Here is a 22,203-nt window from a genome sequence, read left to right on the forward strand (position 1 = left end):
GCCTGTCCGATAATGTAATATTCAAAGCTTTGGTCTCGTTTTGTTTGTCAATCAGTTATTACATTTCGGGTTTTATCACACTATACTTTCTAACAATGGAGGTCGTGGTTGCGTATCGGGGGCCAACATGGCCGGAACCAGAGACATTGCGTCACCTGACTGCCCCGGTGGAGGGAGGTCCGAGGGTCCGGAGGGCAGGCGCATGAGGACGGTCAACACGGCGGCCTTCCCTCCCGAGCACGGCTCCATGGCCACCGGCTTCGGTGCGCCCTGCGGAAAGGAAACGAGCTCCCGTTAAAACAAGTCTGCGGGAGAATCATTTCACACTTTCACACTGAAAACAAAATGGAATCATTCAACTACTTGAAATTACATTTTTACGTGCCGAACCGGATATTCCAACTCTCAACTCGCCTTGCGGTGCGGAATTACCCAGAAAAAAAAAAAAAGATTTGCATTAGCTGCTGCGGGAGTTTAACACGCCCCCCCCCACCCCCCTCCCCCCCCCATTGAGGCCACATAAACACTGGCGTCGCCGTCAGACTGACCGCGCGTCGAGGCGATGACCTCCCCCTCAGACTTAATGGCCAAAACCGCTCGTCTCAAGCGTGAAAAACATGTCATCCTGATAATGAATGTCAAGGGTTTCACAGCATGTTGTGGAAGAGAGAGGACAGAAATTGTGCCATAATGACACGTTTGAATAGAATTGAGGATTATTTCTTGTTCTTCTCCCGCCTCTGTCTGGCTGAATCCAAAGCGGAGATGAGTGGGGCACCCGTGGCAAAATGATGGAAAAACTGCATAATTACATGCATTAAAACATGAGAGAATGAGGTGTGGGATGCAGCCGTTTTGTTTCAACATGTGCCTCTTAAAATCCCCCACATAATTCATCAGGTATAAAAAAAAAAACCAAAACCAAAACGCTAATGACTTCTGGACTTCAAACTGTTGATCAACTCGATGTGTTCAGGAAGTCAAAGCTCAAGGAGGCCGGAAACGTCTTCGTACCGCAAACTTGTTTTTCCCATAAATGACTTTAATTCATTTAATTATAAACATAAACGCCGACGCGATGAAGCACCGCTTCACCCACTCAAGCATCTTTTAGTGGAAGTGCAGTCTTTTTTTTCCCCTTCCCCCTCGTGGCGCACAGTGTGCAATTTCAACATGCGACTACTAATTAAGTTTGCCATTTGAAATGCCACCGCGAACGCGTCGCTTTGCCGCTCGCCTGTGTCAGACGGTGAAGGTGTTCCCACGTTCATCTTTATGGAGAAGCTAAAAAGTGATTCCATGTAGTTAAGAAATATTTTAAAAAATGTACTTAGGCACCTGGTTTCCATTGATGTCATCTAAGGGATTTTGGAGTATTTAGTACTGAAGTTTAGCTGAATGATCAAAAGAAACATTAACATTTCAAAAACAGACGCCGCCACACCCATTTTCCTCCATTCTTCTGCTTTTAAGACTCTGATCGAACACAAGACAGGCTTTTATTTACTCTACTTTTTTCCTCGTTTTCTTCAAAAGTTGAATTTTTAACCAGGGGTGTCAAAACTAGCCCACAGAAGGCTCCAATGTGGCAAAACCGCGAAGAAAATAGTAAGAAAACGTCGATTTTATTAGGGTTTCTTAAGATTAGCGGACACAAAACACTGAGACCCAAGATATAATGGTTTATAAAAAAAGATGTTTTTGCCATTATTATTTACACAACAGCTGGCTTCAAATCAACCAAACCTAATTCTCGAATGTTAAACATTTTTTTGGGAACATAAACCAAGTAAAAAAACATATTAAACCATAAAAACTTTACTTTTAAACTAATTGTATACCTTTTATCGCCAAAATGTGGCTTTTTATTCCATTTTCAATCTATTTTAACTGGTATTATAACAAAGGTTTAACAAAATTAGACTTACTGGCTCTTTCTTTTTTCCGATTTGAATAACTATTTACCCATTTGAAGCTTATTTCATTCCATGAAACATCAGTGTCTTTTTACACAGCGAGGTTTCTCACTATTACACCCCCTCCCCCGACAATAACCCCCTATACACACACAACGAAAAAAATAGATCAATCTCGAAATGGACCTTCCTCGAGAGAAGAAAAACAACAGGTTGCGTCACTCCAGTTGATATTTCCTCAAAAGAAAACAAAAACACAACAACCCAGTGACTCCTAAGATAATAGCAGAGCCGTACGCATGAGTCACTGAGAAAGTTAAAAAAAACTTTTTTTAAAGTGCAACTAAAGTAAAATTGAGCAGATTTTTCTCTAAGGGTGATTCAATAACTTAAAAAAAAAAAATAGAGCCCATCATCTTGTAGTCACTCAACTGCTTCAATCCAGTGTGTTGTCAAAGAAATCAACATCTCATCAGTTCCGTGTCGTCGTCTAATGATCAAATCTGGCCAACTTTGATAAATATGCAAAATGAGCGTTGACTTGATTTGTCCTTCATCAAAAGTGACTCCTCTGCAGAACTCAAACAACTCGCAATTATGAACGCTGTCAGCATCGGCCCTGGTTGTATTCCATTTGTCTGTACTACTAATCAGCTGGAACTAACAGAGAGAGACAGAAAGATTGGGGGAAAGGAGAGCGGGACAAAGGTGAAGACGGGGGGAAAAAAAGAAAAGAAAAGCAGAGTGGAAAAGGAAGGGCAACCCAAAGAAAAACGTGAATTCTTGATGGTGTTGTAGTGTGAACACACATTGCTCAAACACTTTATTGCATGTTTTTAAAGCTACTTTACTTGCAGCGTGTGAGAACAAGCTGGGATGGATCCAGGCAGCCTCTGGTGTCTGGGATCAACTTCTCTGCGCCTCGAACCAAAAAAAAACCTTGACGCTTTGAATCGGTTCACAATTTCCATCGGCCCCTTGTGCAAACATGCCGTCTGAGATGTGAGTGTTGAACCACACATGAACATGGGTCTGAGTTTCAGGAGCAGATTGTGCACATGCATTGTTCCACGAAGCCAACCAGGGCACGGTATTGTCGTGCGTCTGCCGCATGCTGGAGAGACGAGAGCGAGCACCGCCGCACCAGGAGCAATTTCATGACCGTTACGGTGGCTTTGCTAACGAACAACTATAGAAAAACCAACCGCGTTCGTACGACGGGGCCAGTTTTATCAGAGGGGATCCGTTTTGAGGATTTACAGACGGAGGATGCACGGCTGGGCGAAGAATCCAAACTAAAACCATCCGCAGCACCGCTGTACGTCAGGAGTAACACATGGGTCTGCGCACAAAACTGAATATCAATCCAATTCAAATTCACAAAGGTGCAAGAGTGTGTGGGTGCAGAGTTTTGTGGTTAAGCTAGGAGTAATGCACGTTTAAGTTGCTCTTTCTGTCCTCGTGCCTTGTTTTGGGGTATTAAGTGTCCTTTCTTGTCTTGTGAAAACTTTCTCTAGTAACTTTTGGTGTTTAGAGACGAATGTGCCGACATTGAACTGCACCAGTAATCATATCATACTGTATTAATGGAGGTGTACAACGAGCTTGCTGCTGTTTTTATCCCAGATAGATGATATATATATGTATATATATATATACACATACATACATACATACACACACATATATATACATACACACATGAACGAGACACGAGAACGTCCCTCTGATTAACAACACTAACATCACATGGAAGCCCGATGAAGAGGCTGTATGAAACCATCATGTTTTCCTCTGCCTTGTACATTGTGGAGTGTGGAGTGTAATACCTCAGCAAGCCTGGATTTGACTGCATCCAAACACTGTGACCTTGGAAAATATAGATCTACAAACTTGATCTGCTTGTAAGATATGTTTATACATTTCTCTCCCCCTGGCCTTGGGGCGGGACGCTGGTGGTTAGTAGCAGCGTTTCTGCCATCAACAAGGAGAGCGTTTTCAAAAAGTCCCGTTTTCTAACGGTTCCACTCTTGGGAACCGTTTCCAACAAGCTGTGTCGTCAGTGCTTCTGAGCACCGCCGTCATGTAAACAGACACTAAAAACTCAATCAAATTCAATACACAGAATGTATAAACAAGTCCGGCTCTTCATTTCAACTGAAGCAAATCTTGCCTCCACTGCATGAGCCTCTCTCACATGGAGTTCTGCTTCACAACCTGGACGTTTGCTCCAGTCACTGCTCTAAAACCTACTGAACAGCTCAGTTAAAAAAACAAAAAGCCACAGTCAGCATATATTTGAAAGAAATACCAACTTTGAGAATTTAAAATGATTTAAACGTGCCCGTCTAATACACAAATCCACACTTGGCACGGGGTTTTTATCAAAAAAAGAAACAGCTTTACTAATATCAGGTCAACCACGAGGACTAATTGTGAAATTGAATGTAGAAAGTCCTCCTCCGCCCAGAATGTCTTATCTGGTAAAGTTTGCAGAAACTGGAATACTTTATCTCCAGTGATCTGAAAAAGCTCCACCTTTGTCAGTTTTAGAAAACACGACAAGATCTGGCTGATCAACAATCAAACTTGTGATCATTTGGACAATCAAGTACTTTAAAATGTAGATATGACAGACTACAAACTAATCACTTTAATATTTGCACTTCATGGCAGGTTTATAGGAAGACTTATTTTATCATCTTTGTTTTACCATATTGTTTTTATACGTTTGTAACCTTGTATGATTTTATGTGGGACAACGGATGGAAATTAGCTTCGTGCTAAATCCGGCATGAAGAGATGGCTTCTCAGTAATATGCACTGTCCCGTCCAAATAAGTAAACAAGAAGGCCGTTGCTGGGCTAATCCCCCGCCGGAGGGCTTTATATTTTCTCACAAAGCAGCTCTAAGGCAGCACACTTGGTACACTAGAGGGTGTTCCATGGGTCCTAGTAGATAATTATGTAGAATCTGAAAGGTCTTCTTCATAAGCTATGTCAAAATACGTCTCCAGAGCCCAAAAGGTGTTTTTATGCACTTAGTGACCCTGTGACCTGATATGCAAACTAGGTCCTGGTCACCATGGTGCCCCTTCTCCCCAGGTGGAGTGTCCATGTGTGAAGTTTGGTGACTGTGGGCTCAGGAACTGCTGAGAAATGAGGAGAAATGTTTATATGAAAATACATGTATTGTGCAACCATGGCGAGCAAACTTCAGACCCTACCAATCTTCAAGGTCAAGGTCAGGTCACTTGGTGTACTGGAGGTTATCCCTGGAGTGTGTATCATGTGTGTATAACATTTCAGAGCCCTAGCTCAAAAACCTAGGCCTCCAGAGCCCAAAATGTGTTTTTAAGCACTTCGTGACCCTGTGACCTACTTAATATGCAAATTAGGTCAAGGTCACCATAGTATCCATTCCCCCTCTGAGATGTATCCACATGTGAAGTTTGGTCACTGTGGGCCCAGGGGTTGCCGAGATATAGGTAGAAACGTTCGAACGGACGGACGGACAGAGACTGTTTCAAGATCCCCCTTCGGGGCCTATCAGCCACGGCGGGGGATAATTAAATGAAATGGGGGGGAAAAAATGATCGTAGGTTTATTGTGTAAAGAGGCAATGGAAGAAAATGCAGACTCCATTACGACTGTACCCCGATCGTCGTGCTGTGAGGTGAGAGCTCATCGTCACACCACTGCTCCATGTCACACGTCACAAGACTGAAATAAAGAACTAAATAAGGGGCCAACCCATCTGCCCATCAAGTTTCTAGATCCTGTGTTTTCAGTGCGAGCCCTATCATTAACCCTCTCACTGAACATACGAGTTAGAACATCCAGTATATTCTTTAACAGGGTGCACTGTGAAGTAGTAATCTGCTCACTTCACTGTGTATAATGGTATTAACTGGCAGCTTTCTCATATATGGAGCCAATTAAAAAAAACCAACATGCTTTTGGATATTTCTTTTTCCGCGAGCTGAGCTCAGTAACCATCTTCCCTACATTTCAGTAATTACGCCATGAAACACCCATTTGTGAGCGTTAGAGTCAAAATGAGACGACATCCTTTTTCTTCTGTTTCTCTCTCTGTGTGAAATTACTCTTATTGATCCGGGCGAACAACAGAAGTGATCCCACAATGGAGGGAGGGCTGGGGAGAAAAATATATAAAGACATTAATAAATCATTTCATGCCTGTTCAACCTTTTCTATCAACACCTTTTAAAATGCCGTGGCCAATTCTCAGATCCTCCAAAGACTGTTTATACTGCCTGCAAATGTACTCGGCATTAATCAAGCATGAGGATTGTAAACATGCACACACACACACACACACACACACACACACACACATTCAGCAACGTATCTCCTTCCCTCTCCCTGCTGACAGGTGTCATCCATCACACTCGCTGTTCGTTAGTGCTTCCATATGTTGGATGCGGGGCCCTCGGCCAGCAGCGTCCAGACCCCCGAACGCCCGAACGTCCGAACGTCCCAACAGCTGCTGACATCTGGGTCGCTAAAAGCAACGTCCATCTTGGGGGGGCTTTGAAATGGGCCAAACGGGAGGAATGGGCACGGAGGCGGATCAAATAGTCGCGCTCATACCAGCTGGAGGTTCGGTCAAGTAGTGACCAGGGGGGGGGGGGGGGGGAGGGGGGGCTACTAAGTAATGCAGCCAGATCAGTGCCGACAACACAGTCGGAGAATAAGGTCCGGAATGGGTGTGAGGAGTTATTCTGGTCCCCGTGGCCCATCTGTGTTTTCATTGCTATTCAAAGAGCACCAGTTATTAGTATATCCATTATCATTTAAGCCATTTAAAATTGTATTCTGAGCTTTTAAGCTTTGCCACAGTCCGTACGGGGGAGGTGATGTAAATACATAAAAAGGGCTGGCATCAGTGTCCGCTTCGGCAACAACAGATATTTCCACTAGTTAAGTGGTGCCAGATGCTAACCAATTAACCTTTATAAAAGCGAATTAGGCCCGATCTGTATAGTTCACCTTCAGCCGGTGCCAAAGCATGCACTGCTCCAACGTTTTCATCTGCACAATTTGGACACGCCGAGATTTGATTTTCAGAAAAAGACACAATCGCCCAGCACACACAAACACATTTGGAAAGCCGCTGCTTCATTATGGCGGCGTGCTCTCACTGAAAAATTATTTTAACACACGGAGGCTTGAAATGTGCAAAGAAAAGGGAACAGAAATCACGGACACACGTCTCGGGCCGGGGTTTAACTCGGTGGGGGGCGCGGCTAGAGAAGCACGCTTGGGATCCAGAGTCTGCTGGTGACGGGTTCCATGAGCATGACCCTCGACCCACAAATGCCCTGAGGCACGCCGCACCGTGGCGGCCATTTGCACTTCCTATAGTCAGGATAACTGAATAGGATTGGTTAAAATAGAGGAATAATTTCCCCAAGGTGATTGATAAAGCATGCTTTGCTCCCATCTCGTATGAATACTAGAATAACTAAAGCAGCTGTATGAGTGGTATAAAGAGCTGCTCAAGCTTTACAGATGCATGGGAAAGTGTATTATACACCAATTAACCACAACAGTACAACCACTGACTAGTGACAAGAGGAAAAACACCAATAATGTATATTGGTGTTTTTCACATACACACACACACACACACATATATATATACCGGTATATATTTTTATTTTTATTTTTTATTTTTTATTTTTTTTAAATAGCACATGATAGTGAGCTAAATCAGGCAGCAAGTGAACATTTTGTCCTCAAATTGGGTGAGTCAGAAGCAAGAAAAATGAGAAAGTTTGACAAGGCCAAAAGTCGTAAAGAGGATGAAGCGTGTGTCGATGATGAATGAATAGATAGATGGACGGATGTGTGATGGCTAAATTATATCTCCAAAACTGCAGCTCTTTTTTCCTGGTCAGCAGTGGTGAATATCAAGTAACAAGTAACGCTGCGAGCAGCCTTGGTTGGAACCTCGCGCCCGGAACGCTGGCCCGTCAGGGTTGGACCAATCATGGCCTCTGGCCCCTTTAAATATTGATCAAATTACAATTTTCAAGGTTTCAACCAAAAATGACTTTTATTTTGAAAAACATGGGGTCAAAAGTGGGTGGGATCCAGCTAATTAGCTCGTGGTAATCCTGCCCCTTTACCATTACGGCTCCGGACGATCTCAAAATTCATATAATCGAAGAAGAACGATTATGTTGAACGGGAGTTGAAGGCGGCATTTTCAGCAAGGAACTCCAAACTATATTCTCAGGAACTCCTTTCTTTTCTCTCTCCAACATGATATAAGATAAAGTTCCCCACTTCACCCAGTTACCGTCGGGTGGTGGGGAACTTTATTTTGTAGAGAGGCAGGGTTTCCGTACGGAAGCAGTTTTGTTGTTCCACCGTGTGTGAAGCTCCGTTGGAGAGCTGAGAGGGAAAATGAGAGAAAGGATGTTTGAATGGAAAATAAAAGTTTGGAGTTCCTTGCTGAACACGCCGCCTCCGACTCCTGTTCATCGACTCTACACCACCACCATTTTATTTTGGACCAATACACCCAAGTATTTAAGTTGGACTTATTTATTGAAGTATATCTATCTCTTATTGCATTTTATTTATTTCTTGTTTTCAAAAGATTGAGTGCAGTACAACAGTTTATTTTTTACTACTACATTACAAGATATTTTTATCTATTTAACAGGAGTTTTTTTTAAACGTGTTTAATAAATGCTGTCCCACATTCTAAGACATACTTGTGTAAATAATCATGATTTCAATGTTGCCCAAAATAACCGTGATTATGGTTTTTTTTCCATAACAAGCAGCCCTACGTCCAGACACAAAGCTCTGAAGCCGACAGGAAGCTGCAGGAGAAGGACAACCCACTCGGAGAGCTGGAGCAGGACAAAGAGCAACGAGGCGACGGACAGACCAACGCGAGTGGCCTGGAACTGCCGGTGGAGAGCCCGACTAATAATGTGGACCTGGAGGACGCTGAGGAGAAAGACACAAAGACACCGGACACATGGAAAAAGACGTGTTTCTCACAGTGGATGGAGAAGCTGGAGAGCGACAGGAGGGAGCGGATCGAGAAACTAAAGAGTGAGGGAGGGAGAGAGATAGAGAGAGACAGAGAGAGAGAGAGAGGCCTTTGTCCTTCTGCTTGAACCCTAATAAATGAAATGTCCAGTGACAGTGTCATGGATGCCGAAGCTTACACGTGTGGTTCAATCCAATATATGAAGTTAATGTGGCCCCTGATTAAAAAAAAAACTTTACACAACCTGCACTTGATTGTATGGTGCAACTAAATCATGACTGAAGCCAGAGTTTGGACAAAAAGGGCGACATTCACAAAGAAACATTGCTGCTGGTGACCAAAAAACAACAAAGAAAAAAATAAGGAAACACTTCACCTCTAGTGAGTGGGACACTTTTCTGTAAGTGGCTTTAAGTGCAAAATGTTTGGGCCCCCTTGTTGTGGTGAAGTCAGTGCGCTATTTTGTTTTTGTCCCCCTCAAAGGAACAACAGGGAGCTGTACTGTAGAAGATATTTAGTATTAACATCTCATTATAGCGAAGACCTACATACAACTTGCACTTTAGACACCTGTATGGAATCATTAAACTAAAGTATGAAATAAAGTATGAAAGGAAACCAATGAAAAACACTACAACGCGACAAATTGACCATCCGTGAAAGCAAATTCTTTCAGAAAAAACCCCAGCACACCTTCCTGGTGTTTTCTGCAATGCTGCCTCCCTCAAAAAGCTGTGGACACCGGAGTGAAGTATTCAAAGTCAGGCATTCACAGGTCCACGCCGCACCTTGAAAGGGTCGAGCGACAGAAGAGTGTGTGTTTTTTTTTCTCCCCTCTCCCAGTTATCATTTCCAAAACAGCTTGAAACGTTGTTTGCAGCGAGACTCTCTGGTGGCGGAAATCCCGCCGCCCTCCTTCGCCGTGCCTCTTAACGGGAACCACTGTCTTTGATTCCTGTGCAAGAAAGTTGTGGATCACTGCTGGGATACATTAATAAGACGGCGGACGGACACACGTCCCACTGGCAAGTGTGTAATTGGCATTTTTCGCTTAAAAATTCAGCCAAAGCACCATTCAGAATTCCACTCTACCCCCACTACTTGCAAAGTGCAACAATATCGGGCACTCAGAGCCGAGAAGCATTGTTTTTCTCCCTTTACATTGCCCTTCACAATACCATAATGCACAGTGAGCGCCACTCAGCAGTGCATTATGGGGCCTCTTCGCAGGTTGCCACAGTGATTTTATTTCTCTGGGAAGCAGCCGACACCGAGGCCGGCCCCGCCTGAGGAGTCACTATCGCTCCTCTGCTGTCGTCGTGAGAACGCGGCTCTCAATATTGCTTCAAACTTATGCTTTTATTCCATGTGGCAGCGAGCCCCGCGCCGCACTTGGCGCCGGACTTTCAAAGTCTCGGAGGGATAAATAAAGTGCGGCAGTGAGTCGACAAAATAATTCAGTGCAAAGGCACATCGGCATCCAGCGTGTGATAACGAATAAATCAATCACAGGCTGAATGCGACAACACGGCGCGGCGTGTTCCCAGTAAACAACTCAAGAGGGCAAATTAGGGGAAATGAAAACAAGAGTTAAAATACAGCATGTGGGATGTAGAACAAAAACTAAATGTTCCAAAAGCCATCCTGACGTAAATGGTATACTATCAACAGCTCTCAAATTCAGTTACGCATTTTCCAAGGACATCTTGGTTTTTGGTTTTTCTGAAAGATTAAATGTACCATTAAAAAAAATAAACCTTGCAAACAAATAATTTGGTCATTATGACATTAGTCTGGATCAGGGGTGTCAAACATAAGGCCCTCGGGCCAAAATCGACCAGCAAGAGGCTCCAATCTGGCCAAAACACCAAGCAAAGGGTGAACATGTTTAAAAAACAATGTTGATTTGTTCATTTCTGGTGGACAAATACACTGGATCAAAGATTGAGGAGTAAAGTGAATGGGCTGGATGAGAGGAAAACTACCAAACATTCAATATGTAGGTGGTTCTAACTACAATTTTAAACGTATAAAATGTTAGCAGATGTACATTAAAAGTTTGTGTTTCCAAGGTTTGCTTTGTGTTAGAACTCCGAGTACTACAAATTAAAACATTTGATAATTAGTCGCGGTGGTAGTTAATTAACGGCACTGGCATATATTTGATAACCTTTGTGTGCTTGTCGTTAATGATATATGAAGACTTGTTGTCTTTGTACAAAGTTGCATAAGTGAAAACTGCAACAGATTCTAAGATTTACAACTTTCGTGTGGAGAAAGAAATGAATGTAAATCAATACTATGTGGTCAAACGACATCAGAAATGACGGAGTGTATTCATAAAAACCATCAGCTGTGTAGGTGACAACACGTTTGCAAGGATTTCAAGTGAAAACCCAAAAGTTGTGTTGCTTTTTGGATGGCAGCGGTCGGTGAAGACACCTAAAAGGTTAGACAGAGGCGACGCTGGTGACGAGGGGGAAACGAATGCGAGTCAATATAATGTTCCTGTGAGGTATGGAGGCATAACGTGTCTGTGTGCGTCTGCGTGCGTTTGTGTGAAAGCGAGTGAGTAAGACTCACATCGAGCACGGGCTGCAACACTTCGGTCAACTCTCCTCTGGCGTCCAGCGACACGGAGACCGAGGCGAAGGGCCGGCTGGCCATCTGCTGGCGCTCTCTCATCAGTTGCTGAAAGATCAAACACAGATGATGGATGAGCAAAACTCAGTGCACAGACTTATGAGAAAATGTGTTGCCAAGCGATGATGGCATCGTCGGTAAAGCCAATTTAAAATGTCAAAACACTGCTATAACGTTCTCCTTATGGCAAAACCACAATCTGAAAATCGCTTGCCAATTCCAATCATAGTAACAATGACAATCAACCATTTTTTGCCACGATTTCAAAGCAGTTTTGTTTTATTTTTCCCATATAGCACCATAAAACATGTTATAATACTGTTTCAAGAAAAGGAAAAAGGAAAACGTTTTTTTTTTTAATAGACTGTAAACTGCACTCGGTGGAGTATTGCGGCACGACTGTGAAAATCAATACGCACCACCAATGAAATAACATGGAAGGAACATTCATGGCCTCGGGAAATGGAGAATTCCATCCCGCAAAACTTTGGCATAATTTCGTACCTCGCAACACAAAACAACAATCAAATGCAATACAAACGACACCGACAATTACCGCTCAGACTGAGAAACGATCCCCGGCGTCAACCGAGGCGCCGTCGCTTTGTGTTCAATCTGATTCGCTACTCATTGATTTGATGAAGACAGTATAAGATAGATTTATAGCAATTTCTTTTCCATCACAGGAAAAAAGAGAAAAGTGTGTCAAAGCTGCTGCACACTCAGAAAGGCTGCGGTTCTGGTTTCCACCTCAGAGCGACACAGTTACTGCTGCGCGGGCGAACGAGAAAACAGCTTCTCGTGTTCGCCCACTAATCAATATTGTAAAACAAGTAGCGCCACACTTTCATCAGCGACGCATCGTCTGATCAATATCTAAACAGGCCGCCATTTTAACACCAAGGACACCACTGATTGTTATTGGATTTGTGATGAGCTTAAGCACGCCGCATTAAGATCTAATTGTACTTCAGATTACAAGGAACTTCAAGGAACGGTCGGCCTCATAACCTGGATCCTCTGCTTTCCTGGAAACACGGAGTACACAAGGATACGATGTTATTGGAGAAACATTCAACTGTGCAGCAGCAAATCCAAATTGCGACTCTGCAGCTTGTAGTGAGATGTTGAGGGCAGTGACGTCTTCAGAAATGGGTTTCCTGGCCGACATTTTCATGTTTAACCAACCGGGAAAAACACGGTTCTTTAATTATTACATCACCTCCCAGCCAGCACTGCATCCATTCATCTGTCCATCAATCCATGCGTGCATTCATCCAACGGCAACCCATCCATCCACCCATTCAATGATCCATCCTTCCATCCAAGGAGCAACCCATGCACCCATTCAATTCAATTCAACTTTATTTATATAGCACCAAATACAACAGTCATTTCTCGGTGCTTCATCCATCCATCCCATCTTTCTATACATCCATTTAATGACCCATCCATCCTTCCATCCAACAACCAATCTGTCCATCCATCTGTTCACCGACCCATCTTTCCATCCATTTAATGACCGGTCCATCCATCCATCCATCAGAAGAGAGGCAGGTCACATTCTTCTCCCATTCTCAGTCCATTTAGAGTCACAAGTTAACATAACAAGCATGATTGTGCAAAAAAAAAAAAAGAAAAGCTGGACCACCAATAAAAATTGCCCAGAAAAAACATGCAAACTCAAAACAGAAAGGCTCAAATGCTTTCCGCCCAGCAGAGTTCTAATGCTTTGCCGTCTTCAGACACAGGCTTGGTTTTCCATCAAATCTGACCTGTTGCCTCAGAAACAACCAGGCATTATGTGAACGACCACCTCTATTCAAATCCTTCAGCGGTACTTTAATGATAAGAAAAGTTATTCATTACAATGAGCATCCAATTCGATTCTCAAACCTTCAGCTTTTCAAATGACACAAAATGCACGCAGTCGCCCTTTCAGAGGATTGTAATGCCTTGTGGGTCAGCTGTGTGAGAACAGGAATGTGTCCTTGGGGCCGTAATGAACCCTGAAAATCATGTTTCCACACTCCCTCACCCCGACTCACTCTGAACGTAATTAACTGTTCATTAGTCCAGCGACTAATTGACCAAATTTATATGAGGTCCAGAGAGGCCGACACTGGAAATTAACATGTTAGGATGAAAATGCAGGGGACTATTCAAATCAGTGTCCAGTACATCAGTGAATAATTCTATTTGACATTTTCATGAACAGATGTTTAGGAAACAAAAAACAGTTTGTCACAAGGAGACAGTTGGAGATGGTCTGTTATTATTATTATTATTATTATTGTTGAGGCAACACGTCAATGAAAGCGCCAATCGTTTGTGGATCAGACGATATAGAATGTTCTCAAACATGACTGAACATTTTGACGATCACATTAAAAACATGAAAGAAGCTAAATATTATAAATAATATGGAGGTATTATTGGGGGGGAAAAGGTTTGTGTACTTGTAGAACTGAATGTGTAGTTGTGTACCTTCTCGCCACAAATACAACACCACACTAACACATTTACAAATTCTTAATTACAGATTTAAAAAATTGCCGCGCTCATATTTTTCCGACAATTGTTGCAGTAAATCTGGTGGAAAACATGGTGTGGTGTTGTATTTGTGGAGAGAAAAGAATTCTACAGGTACACAAACATTTGTCAGCAATAAAACCTCCATACAATAACTGTTTACACTTTGATGATCTCAAACAAAACTGAACAAGCTTTGTAAAGTCAGGGTTTATAGCAGAGCTGCTGGACCACATCAGATAAAATAATGGAACCGTTCCTGAAGGAAAGATAAATGTATGGACAAATGGAACACAATGTCCAAGAACGTCTGATATTTGTTTTTATTTGATCTATTACACATTTTAATGCTTTTTTTTTTTTTTGTCTTATTCTTCACAATTTTATCTCAAAGTCATAAAAATCGAAAATACAGAATCTCAAATTGAGAACAACAGCTTTTTATTGGGAGTCCACATAATTTAGACGTGATTGTTTACTTTTGGAAACAGATGATTTGCTAAATATTACAAATATATTATTTGTTGTATTTCGCTTGAAATAAAGTCAAAAATATTGATAAGATAATGATTAGAAACTCGACAAATATACTTGTGTTAGAGCTTGACATAGCCTTAAAAGCATTGCAACTACAACTGTAAAGATCATAATATAGTAAAAGCTGAAAGAACTTTTACTTTGTATTGTGAATGATGGAACGGACAGGAGACGATGCGTTTGCACACGACCCTCCATGGTTTTTTTGGGTGGGCCTCAGCTGGCTCAAGCCAACCATCCATCATCCTTTGCTGCAGCACAGATTTGTCAACTGTCTCTCCCTCCTCTCAGACTTGTCCGTCAAATAAGTTTACAAATGAAAAATATGTTTAGAGCTTTCTGTACATCCTCCAGATCATAAATAATGCATCCTGAATGTTGATGTGGCCCGTGTTGACGCGTTTTAGACGCTAAACCGTTAGCGTTGTGCAGACTCTCTGTCGAGAGGTGAACGAGGAGAAAGTGGCGGTGCTCTGTTGACTCACTCTTGAAAATCCTCCCTCAGGGAGGTAAAGCTAAGAAAAGAAAAAGAAAAAAAAAAGAAGAAAAAAAGACAACAACAGCCAAGTGAAATTGAGATTGATCACTGGATTGATTTTTCTTTTTGTAGCTTTGATTTTCAAACTTTATATCTGAAGTCTCATGTTAGATTGTTGTACATCTCAACTATTAAACATCAAACGAGCAATAAAAAAAAAAAAAAAAAAAAAAAACTATAGATTTGAGCTGCTGGGCCACCGCGGGTCAAAATGAGAAATTTTGCCCTTTTCGAAAAGATAAACGGAGGATGGAGGGCCCTGCGAGGTTGTTGCAAAACAAGAAAACAGCTCACGGCTTATTATGGTTCCCAACACAAAAGCTTCAAATCAAACAACATTCATCCTAAATGTCAGATAGCAGTAATGTTATTTATCATGTTGCAGAATTCATTTAAAGCAACAAAACACAAGGAGAGAGCAGAAGCAAAGTCAGGGAGCGCCGCCGCTTCGCTTGGGGTCCAGAACATGCAGCGAGGATAATAAATAAATAAATAAAAAAATAAGTGCCGGGGATACAATCGTCAAAGGGCCAATACAATACCGCAGAGATTCCAGAAATGAATTAATGAAGTTAATGACAAAAGGCAAGAGTGAACTCTGTAAAACCAATTAACGCCTGTGCAATGACAGACTGATTTTGTCAAGAATACAAGCTGGAGCCATTCACGGTTGTGATAAGGGTGGGCATGAAGTGCATTGCTATGCAACTTGATTAATTTGGCAAGTGAGTGCATGAATTATCCGTCGAGTGAATACGCCATTTTTGTTCTCTTCACTGGAGTCTCTGAAAGGGTGGAGTGTCATCCCGCCTCCGAGCATATTCTACACCTTGGCAGGTCACCACGTCCCCCTTCAAAGATCACTGCTTGTGCCCACTGGCTCTTGTAGAATTTCAACAACAAAAAAAAGAGAGAGAGAGAAAACAGTAAACACAAACTAGCCTCTTTCCCCCCCAATTGTTCCCATAGAGGGGAGGAAACTTCTTTTTTTTTTTTTTAACTGAACTAAATGTTTCCATGAAAAAAGAAAATCAAATCAGTTGATTCTGAAGAAGCAAAACACATCTTCAGTTATGAAGATGCAACTTTTTTTTCAAATCATCGCCGTGTGATCGGGCCCCGAGTTGAGAGCGAGGTCTGGGTGGAAAAGCTTTCTGTGGAAAAATGGACTCATGATCAACAGATGAAGAAATCCAATAGACGAGTCTCACAAATGGTTTCGAATCAGGGGCCTGATGCTTAAAGCTACAACAAAGAAAACAAGAACCATAGTGTCGTGATGACGCTCGTGTGCTTGAGTCTTCATTTCAACGCAGATGTCGCAAGAACGTAAATAAAAGCTTTAAATACGAATGACCTGCATCTCCGGTTCTACGCTGCCAAGGTTAGCGGTGGCTTGTTTATAGCAGAGAGACTCTCCCTGTAGCTTCAGCCAAAAAAACGATTCCAGTGCAAACTTTTAACTGAACAAAGGACGATTGAGGTGACGAGGGGCTTAAGAGTGAGATAATCTCATTGGAGCAATCGATGACTTCTGATTGAGCGCTTAAAGAGCAGAGAGGGACGCCGCCCAGTTATAGGTGGGACACGTCACAGTCGTAGGGGTTAATAATGTGCTGCTGAGTGCGAGCACAATATTCAATCAGGCCATCAACACGGCCGTTTGAGGCTTGTGGGTTGTTTTTTCTCTCTCTCATTTTAACACTGATGATGGTGTTTCACACAACAAACCTGGCAGCGTCGGAACATAAAGGACTAAAGCTGACCAAATTCTGCTCCAGACAAAAGAAATGCAGCTCCCTCAGTTATTTAAATTAGGTAAATGCAGCAGGGATTCTGAGCCAAGACAAAATTAAACAAAAAAAAAAAAGGGCTTCACAGAGTCATTGGCCATTCAAATGCATGCGATCCCAGTTAAGCGCTCGGTAATGCGAATGTTGCTTTTCTGACACTGATTGCTACAGAAAAACCTGGGACGCGTGTCACTGTGCTCACTTTCCAGAGCTGGCGAAATGATTCTGATTTTTTTGATTTTTTTTTTTTTAAAAGCTGTGCATTATTCCGTGTCTGACAAGGCTTCAATCCGACTAATCTATTACTCAAACGGGAACCTGAAGCGGCACATCCTGACCCACGCAGGGCTTTCTTCTTGGTCCAGATGCATGCTGGGAGGCTGCCGCCACGCCAGCAGCTGCCAAACATCTGAATCCAACCATTCCCATCCAATAAGAAGCAAAAGGTGGAACCATATCGGCTATTCAACATTATAATCATATTAAATTCTAGCTAATAAATATCTATTGAAGCTTAAAAAAGAAGCTCCAAGCAAAAACATGTATAGAGATGGCAAAAATAAAACCAAGAAGCAGAATTGGCAACAACAAATACCAACAACACAATGACAACAAAGCTGAATGAATACATTGTGTTCGTAGGAGTTTTAGTGTGACCAGAGTGGGTTAGATGAAGCCACATGTTTGTGTGTAACGTCTTGGTGTTGCGGTCTGGTGAAATGTCAGCGCCCCCTCCCTTCTGTTCCCCCCACAGGTAGCTTCAAAGAGGTCAGCTCTCGTCCTCTTTGCTGGCATTTACAGCTTTACCTTCCTTCTTTTTTTTTTTTGTTCCTTGCTCAGGATCCAACACTCATCAGCTTTGCTGCCACACTCCTTCATGTGAAGATGGAAAACATCAACAAAGACCTCTCTTAATTCTTCTAATTCTAATCATTGCTTCATTGTGGTCAATGGCCAGTTAAAGAGTCACGGTTACCCAACTTCTCTGTATACAGATTTCTCATTGGATAGCCGGCCAGAAAAAAGTTCAGCGGCAGTCATCCATATGCCAATTTGGCTGCGTCTCCCTCTCATTATTGTCTTTGCCACTTTTGAAAGCCTCATTACGAGTCATTCATTACACATCTTTTGGTCACATGGGGGCTTCGATGGCACACCGCCCAAACCCTTGCGTCCTTCATTTGGAACAAGCCTAGTAAGTACAACCACTTCAAATGAACCCGACACGACGTTCAGTGAAGAAACGATCAGTTGACCAATGAGACGCGAGTGTCGCCCATAACAGATCCATTTGACGTGATCACAGCACGCCGCCTGCAATATACAGAGTATTCACTCGGAATTCCAGCACTAACTTGTTCCGATGACTGGGCAAAATCTGACATCATGAATACAACTACAATCATGGCGCGATTCATAAGGAAAAATGTAGATCAGGACTTTCTAAGTTAAAGACGCCACCTTGTACACCTCTGATCATGCCTATGGATATTCATAAATAAATAAAATGTTTATATCCGAAAAGAATAGGGACATCCGTCATCAACCAAGATCTAGACCCTGTTTACATAATAATGATTCCAGTTAGACGGTATCGTTTTTGTGTGTTCGTTTCAGAAGAGGGCCATGTTTGCATGGCAAAGTTTTCATAGAGGAATCGTTGTTATTAGGGATGGGACTGATCCCATCCAGTGTCGGTATCGGGTTCCGATACCAACGTACTTCACGGAAATCTCCGACCCGACCTGCAGAGATTTCCTACCCACGAAGCCTCGGCTGTGCTTTACTGTTGCTGAAACGACTCCACAAGTGTTTCCCTGCCAGCTGCTCTGCTCGCTGGCTGCAAACTGTGGGATGAGTTCCTGAACGCCTCAATGAGACGCAGAGTAATGAATCAGGAAATCCATTCCACAGCTTGCAGCCAGCGAGCAGGCTAGCTTAGTAGCACTGTGCTATCCAACTTTTCATGACAACATGTTGCTGTTTGGACGTATTTTACTCTTAAAGTCCTAGTGAAATGAAAATTCGACCTCCAAAACACTCTGGCTGTCGCTTCTAGGGACATTTTTATGCTTATTGGCCCAAGGGTAAAATGTTAAAACACGGCAATCTGCGAGAAAATAGCCGATAAACAGCGGTATTTTCACTGCTGAGCGGAGCTTCTGACAATAACAGAGTGACGTCACGAGTTGTGCACACGCCCAAGTTGTGTTTACATTATGGAGGATCAGAGTTTTGATGACGAAGAGGCTCAATTTAACGATATTTCATCATCATCATCATTTCAAATCCAGTGATTGATGAAGAAGACACAGAAGGTGGTTCTGCCATCGGTGACCCCGTCTGGAACATGTTTGAGGAAGCAGAAGACGCTTCGTCCTCCATTCGTCCTCGTCTCCTCGCCTCAGCAGCCGCCACTTTTCACCTTTGAGGCTCCTGACTTTTGGCAGAACGACTTCCTGGATCATGTCGAAGAGCTTTTCCGACTGCGCGGAATCACCGAGGATGAGTCCAGGTATTACTTGATCGTCTACTAGCCACCCGAGCTAGCGGCTCCCGCTAGCCGTCCGAGCTAGCAGCTCCTGCCGCCTGTGCTCCTTTTCTCCTCTCTCTGGTCTCTTCCAGGCTCAATCTTTCATCAAGGCTCATATAACGCCGACTATAACTTCAAAACACTATAAAAACTTCGATATTTAAGAGGAAACAAGCCGATATAAACACAACAGATCGAGATCTGCACAACTCTTGACGTCACGCCCACGAAGAAGGATTCCCCCGACTTCCTCGGCTGGAGATTCAAAATTCAAATAACTTTGTTATGCGACAACAGTGGTGGGGCAGAGTCGGAGGAACCTTATAAGCAGTACCCCAACTATCGTTTTTTGCAAAGTAGTGTTTTACATTTCACTAGGCTTTTAAAGCACCACAAAGCAACAAAAACATGCAAATACTGTCAAGCCGTTGTCCAGCGAGGCGCCACTCTGCAGCCAGGCGTCACCGACCGCGGCATCAAAACAATGAAAAGCAGCTCACATACATGCATACATTCATACATTTCCACCGCCTACACGGAGATGGTTGCCTGAGCAGTCCCACAAAGTTGCGTTTGCCCTCATTTCCTCAGAGACGGAGACATTTTCAAAAAGCTGCGTTATCAGTGGCTCCGAGCACCAATTCCCGTGACGGACAGCCACAATGCAACCAAAGTGTTTCCTTTTGGCACGAGAAAGAGACGGTATATAATCCCTGTATGATCTTAAGGTAGCTTCACTTTGACACTGAAGGAATAAATCTTGGTTACTTTACTTGGTACTAAAAATACAATCATTTGACGTGTTTCGTCTCGTCGCTATAATCATTACAGGAATGAGACAAGGAGCAAGACACAGTTTCTCTCTGTTTTGATCAAAACAATTCAGCAGACTTAATTATGGGGTAGCTCCACCCTAGTAAAGCATGCCCTGCCTGTTGGACGGATTTATGGAGCATGAAATAATGTTAAGGAGCTACAAGACCAGTTTTGAGGCACTGGAATTTATAACTTTAATAGACGTTGGGATGAAGTCAGCAACAACAAATAGCCTGATGATAAAACAGTTGAACAGTGAGTACAACATGTTTAAAAGGACTAAATAAAGAAAAACTCAAAAGATATTCGAAAGTTTTGTACGTAATTGAGAAATATAGCATCATAACACATCTGTATTTTCGATACTTTTAGTGCTTTGTACAACTCAATCAGTGCAGCAATTTATTTGAAACAGCTTAAGTTTATCTAAGAGGAAAGAACCTGATGGTTCATCACCAATGAAATAAAGTGTGTCTCATGATTACATGATTTCCTTTTCAATTAGATGCTACTGACAGAAAACAAAAACAAAAGAACATTGTTTTAAAAGAATGCCACTTTCTTTGCCTGTGCAAGCCAAAGAGTGTTAGCATTGTGTATAAAGAAAGTTCTGGGGGGAATTACAACCGTGGCAGAGGAAGAAAAAGGCTTCTATCAACATGAAACGCTTGTAAACTATCACAAGTGCATATTTAAAGTGGTTTATAGCCTCAAAGACATCAGACAAGTACCCTCTCAAGTAAGGGACATTTGAAAATCCCAAACCATTTTCTGACACGATATCGAACAGAACGTCGATGGATCGGTAATAATCTCTGCCGATAATTGCACCAATCTGGGAGAAGTGGAAGAGTGGCCGAGAGAAACGCGACATAAGAATGACTTAAATACAGCAGTCGCGACACTGAAGAAACACCCTTTAGGCTGCTACGGCTTTCAGGGAAAGGTTACTAACACACACACCCCTTAACAATGTTTCTCGGAAAGTAGGGCACCTGGAAATGCCACAACACGAGCCTGCAGGCAAGATTTCTCAAAGCTATACACATTTTTAAGAATATACACTGGAAATACCTTTTTTGGATAATTGATAATAGAATTAATATTGGGGTTATCCCTCTTGTTAAAGATAAACCTTCAAAATGATGCTTTAAAAGCAAACTATCACAACAGTATCTTAAAAGGTAGTTAAGAGGCACTCAGTGCGAGTGTCGTAGTGAGAAATAGTATGCATTAGATCGTGCGATCTTCGAGAGAATCGTGGCGATCTCTCTGCTCTTGGACATCGTAGGCGGTAATTCAGTTTACCTTTTGAATCGTGCAGTCGGCACACGGCAAACTTCCATGTGGCGCCTTGTCACTGGCTTTACGTATATATGATTGTTAAAACTGCACAGTTTGGAGCCGGCCTTAGATATACGTCTTGCTTGTGAAAGAACCAAAGCATTGACGAGATGGACTTTACAGCAGAGGAGACACACGGCAGCAAGAGCTTGAAGAGAAATGGCATTGAACACACACTTCTGCAAAAACTGAAAAGAACTGAAGCAGAACTGAAGCACTGAAAAAAAAAAACCCATTACATATACTTCTTGCCTTCGTGACAAAACCTTTCAATACATGGATGTGTGACATGAAGGACTTTATTGAACTCTGTATTTGTTTCCGTGTGACAGCTGAAGGACGCTGACAAACAAACAATATGCATGGCAAGAGTCAACAGGGAAAGTGAGTAGAATTTCAATAGCGTGCGCCCATCTGCTTGCATTAATTTTTATTGACTTTAATTTTTTGGATCGGCCTGATTCGGAGTTGTGGCGGCCATCATTCTTGTTTATTTCCATATATCAATTAGAGGGT

The 22,203-nt window shown here is 42.5% G+C and overlaps 1 protein-coding gene across 1 annotated transcript in view; it reads right to left on the reverse strand.

Moving 5' to 3' along the window:
- Positions 1 to 22,203, reverse strand: part of atrnl1b (attractin-like 1b) — a 70,968-nt gene that overhangs the window by 2,751 nt on the left and 46,014 nt on the right. The window contains exons 27-28 of the mRNA XM_080517428.1: positions 11,535 to 11,642; positions 156 to 270 (exon numbers count right to left, since the gene is read on the reverse strand). Coding sequence (XP_080373554.1) covers positions 156 to 270; positions 11,535 to 11,642 — 223 coding nt within the window. The remainder of the gene's footprint in view (positions 1 to 155; positions 271 to 11,534; positions 11,643 to 22,203) is intronic.

The sequence above is a fragment of the Blennius ocellaris genome (genome assembly GCF_963422515.1).
Source record: "Blennius ocellaris genome assembly, chromosome: 21".
NCBI lineage: Eukaryota > Metazoa > Chordata > Actinopteri > Blenniiformes > Blenniidae > Blennius > Blennius ocellaris.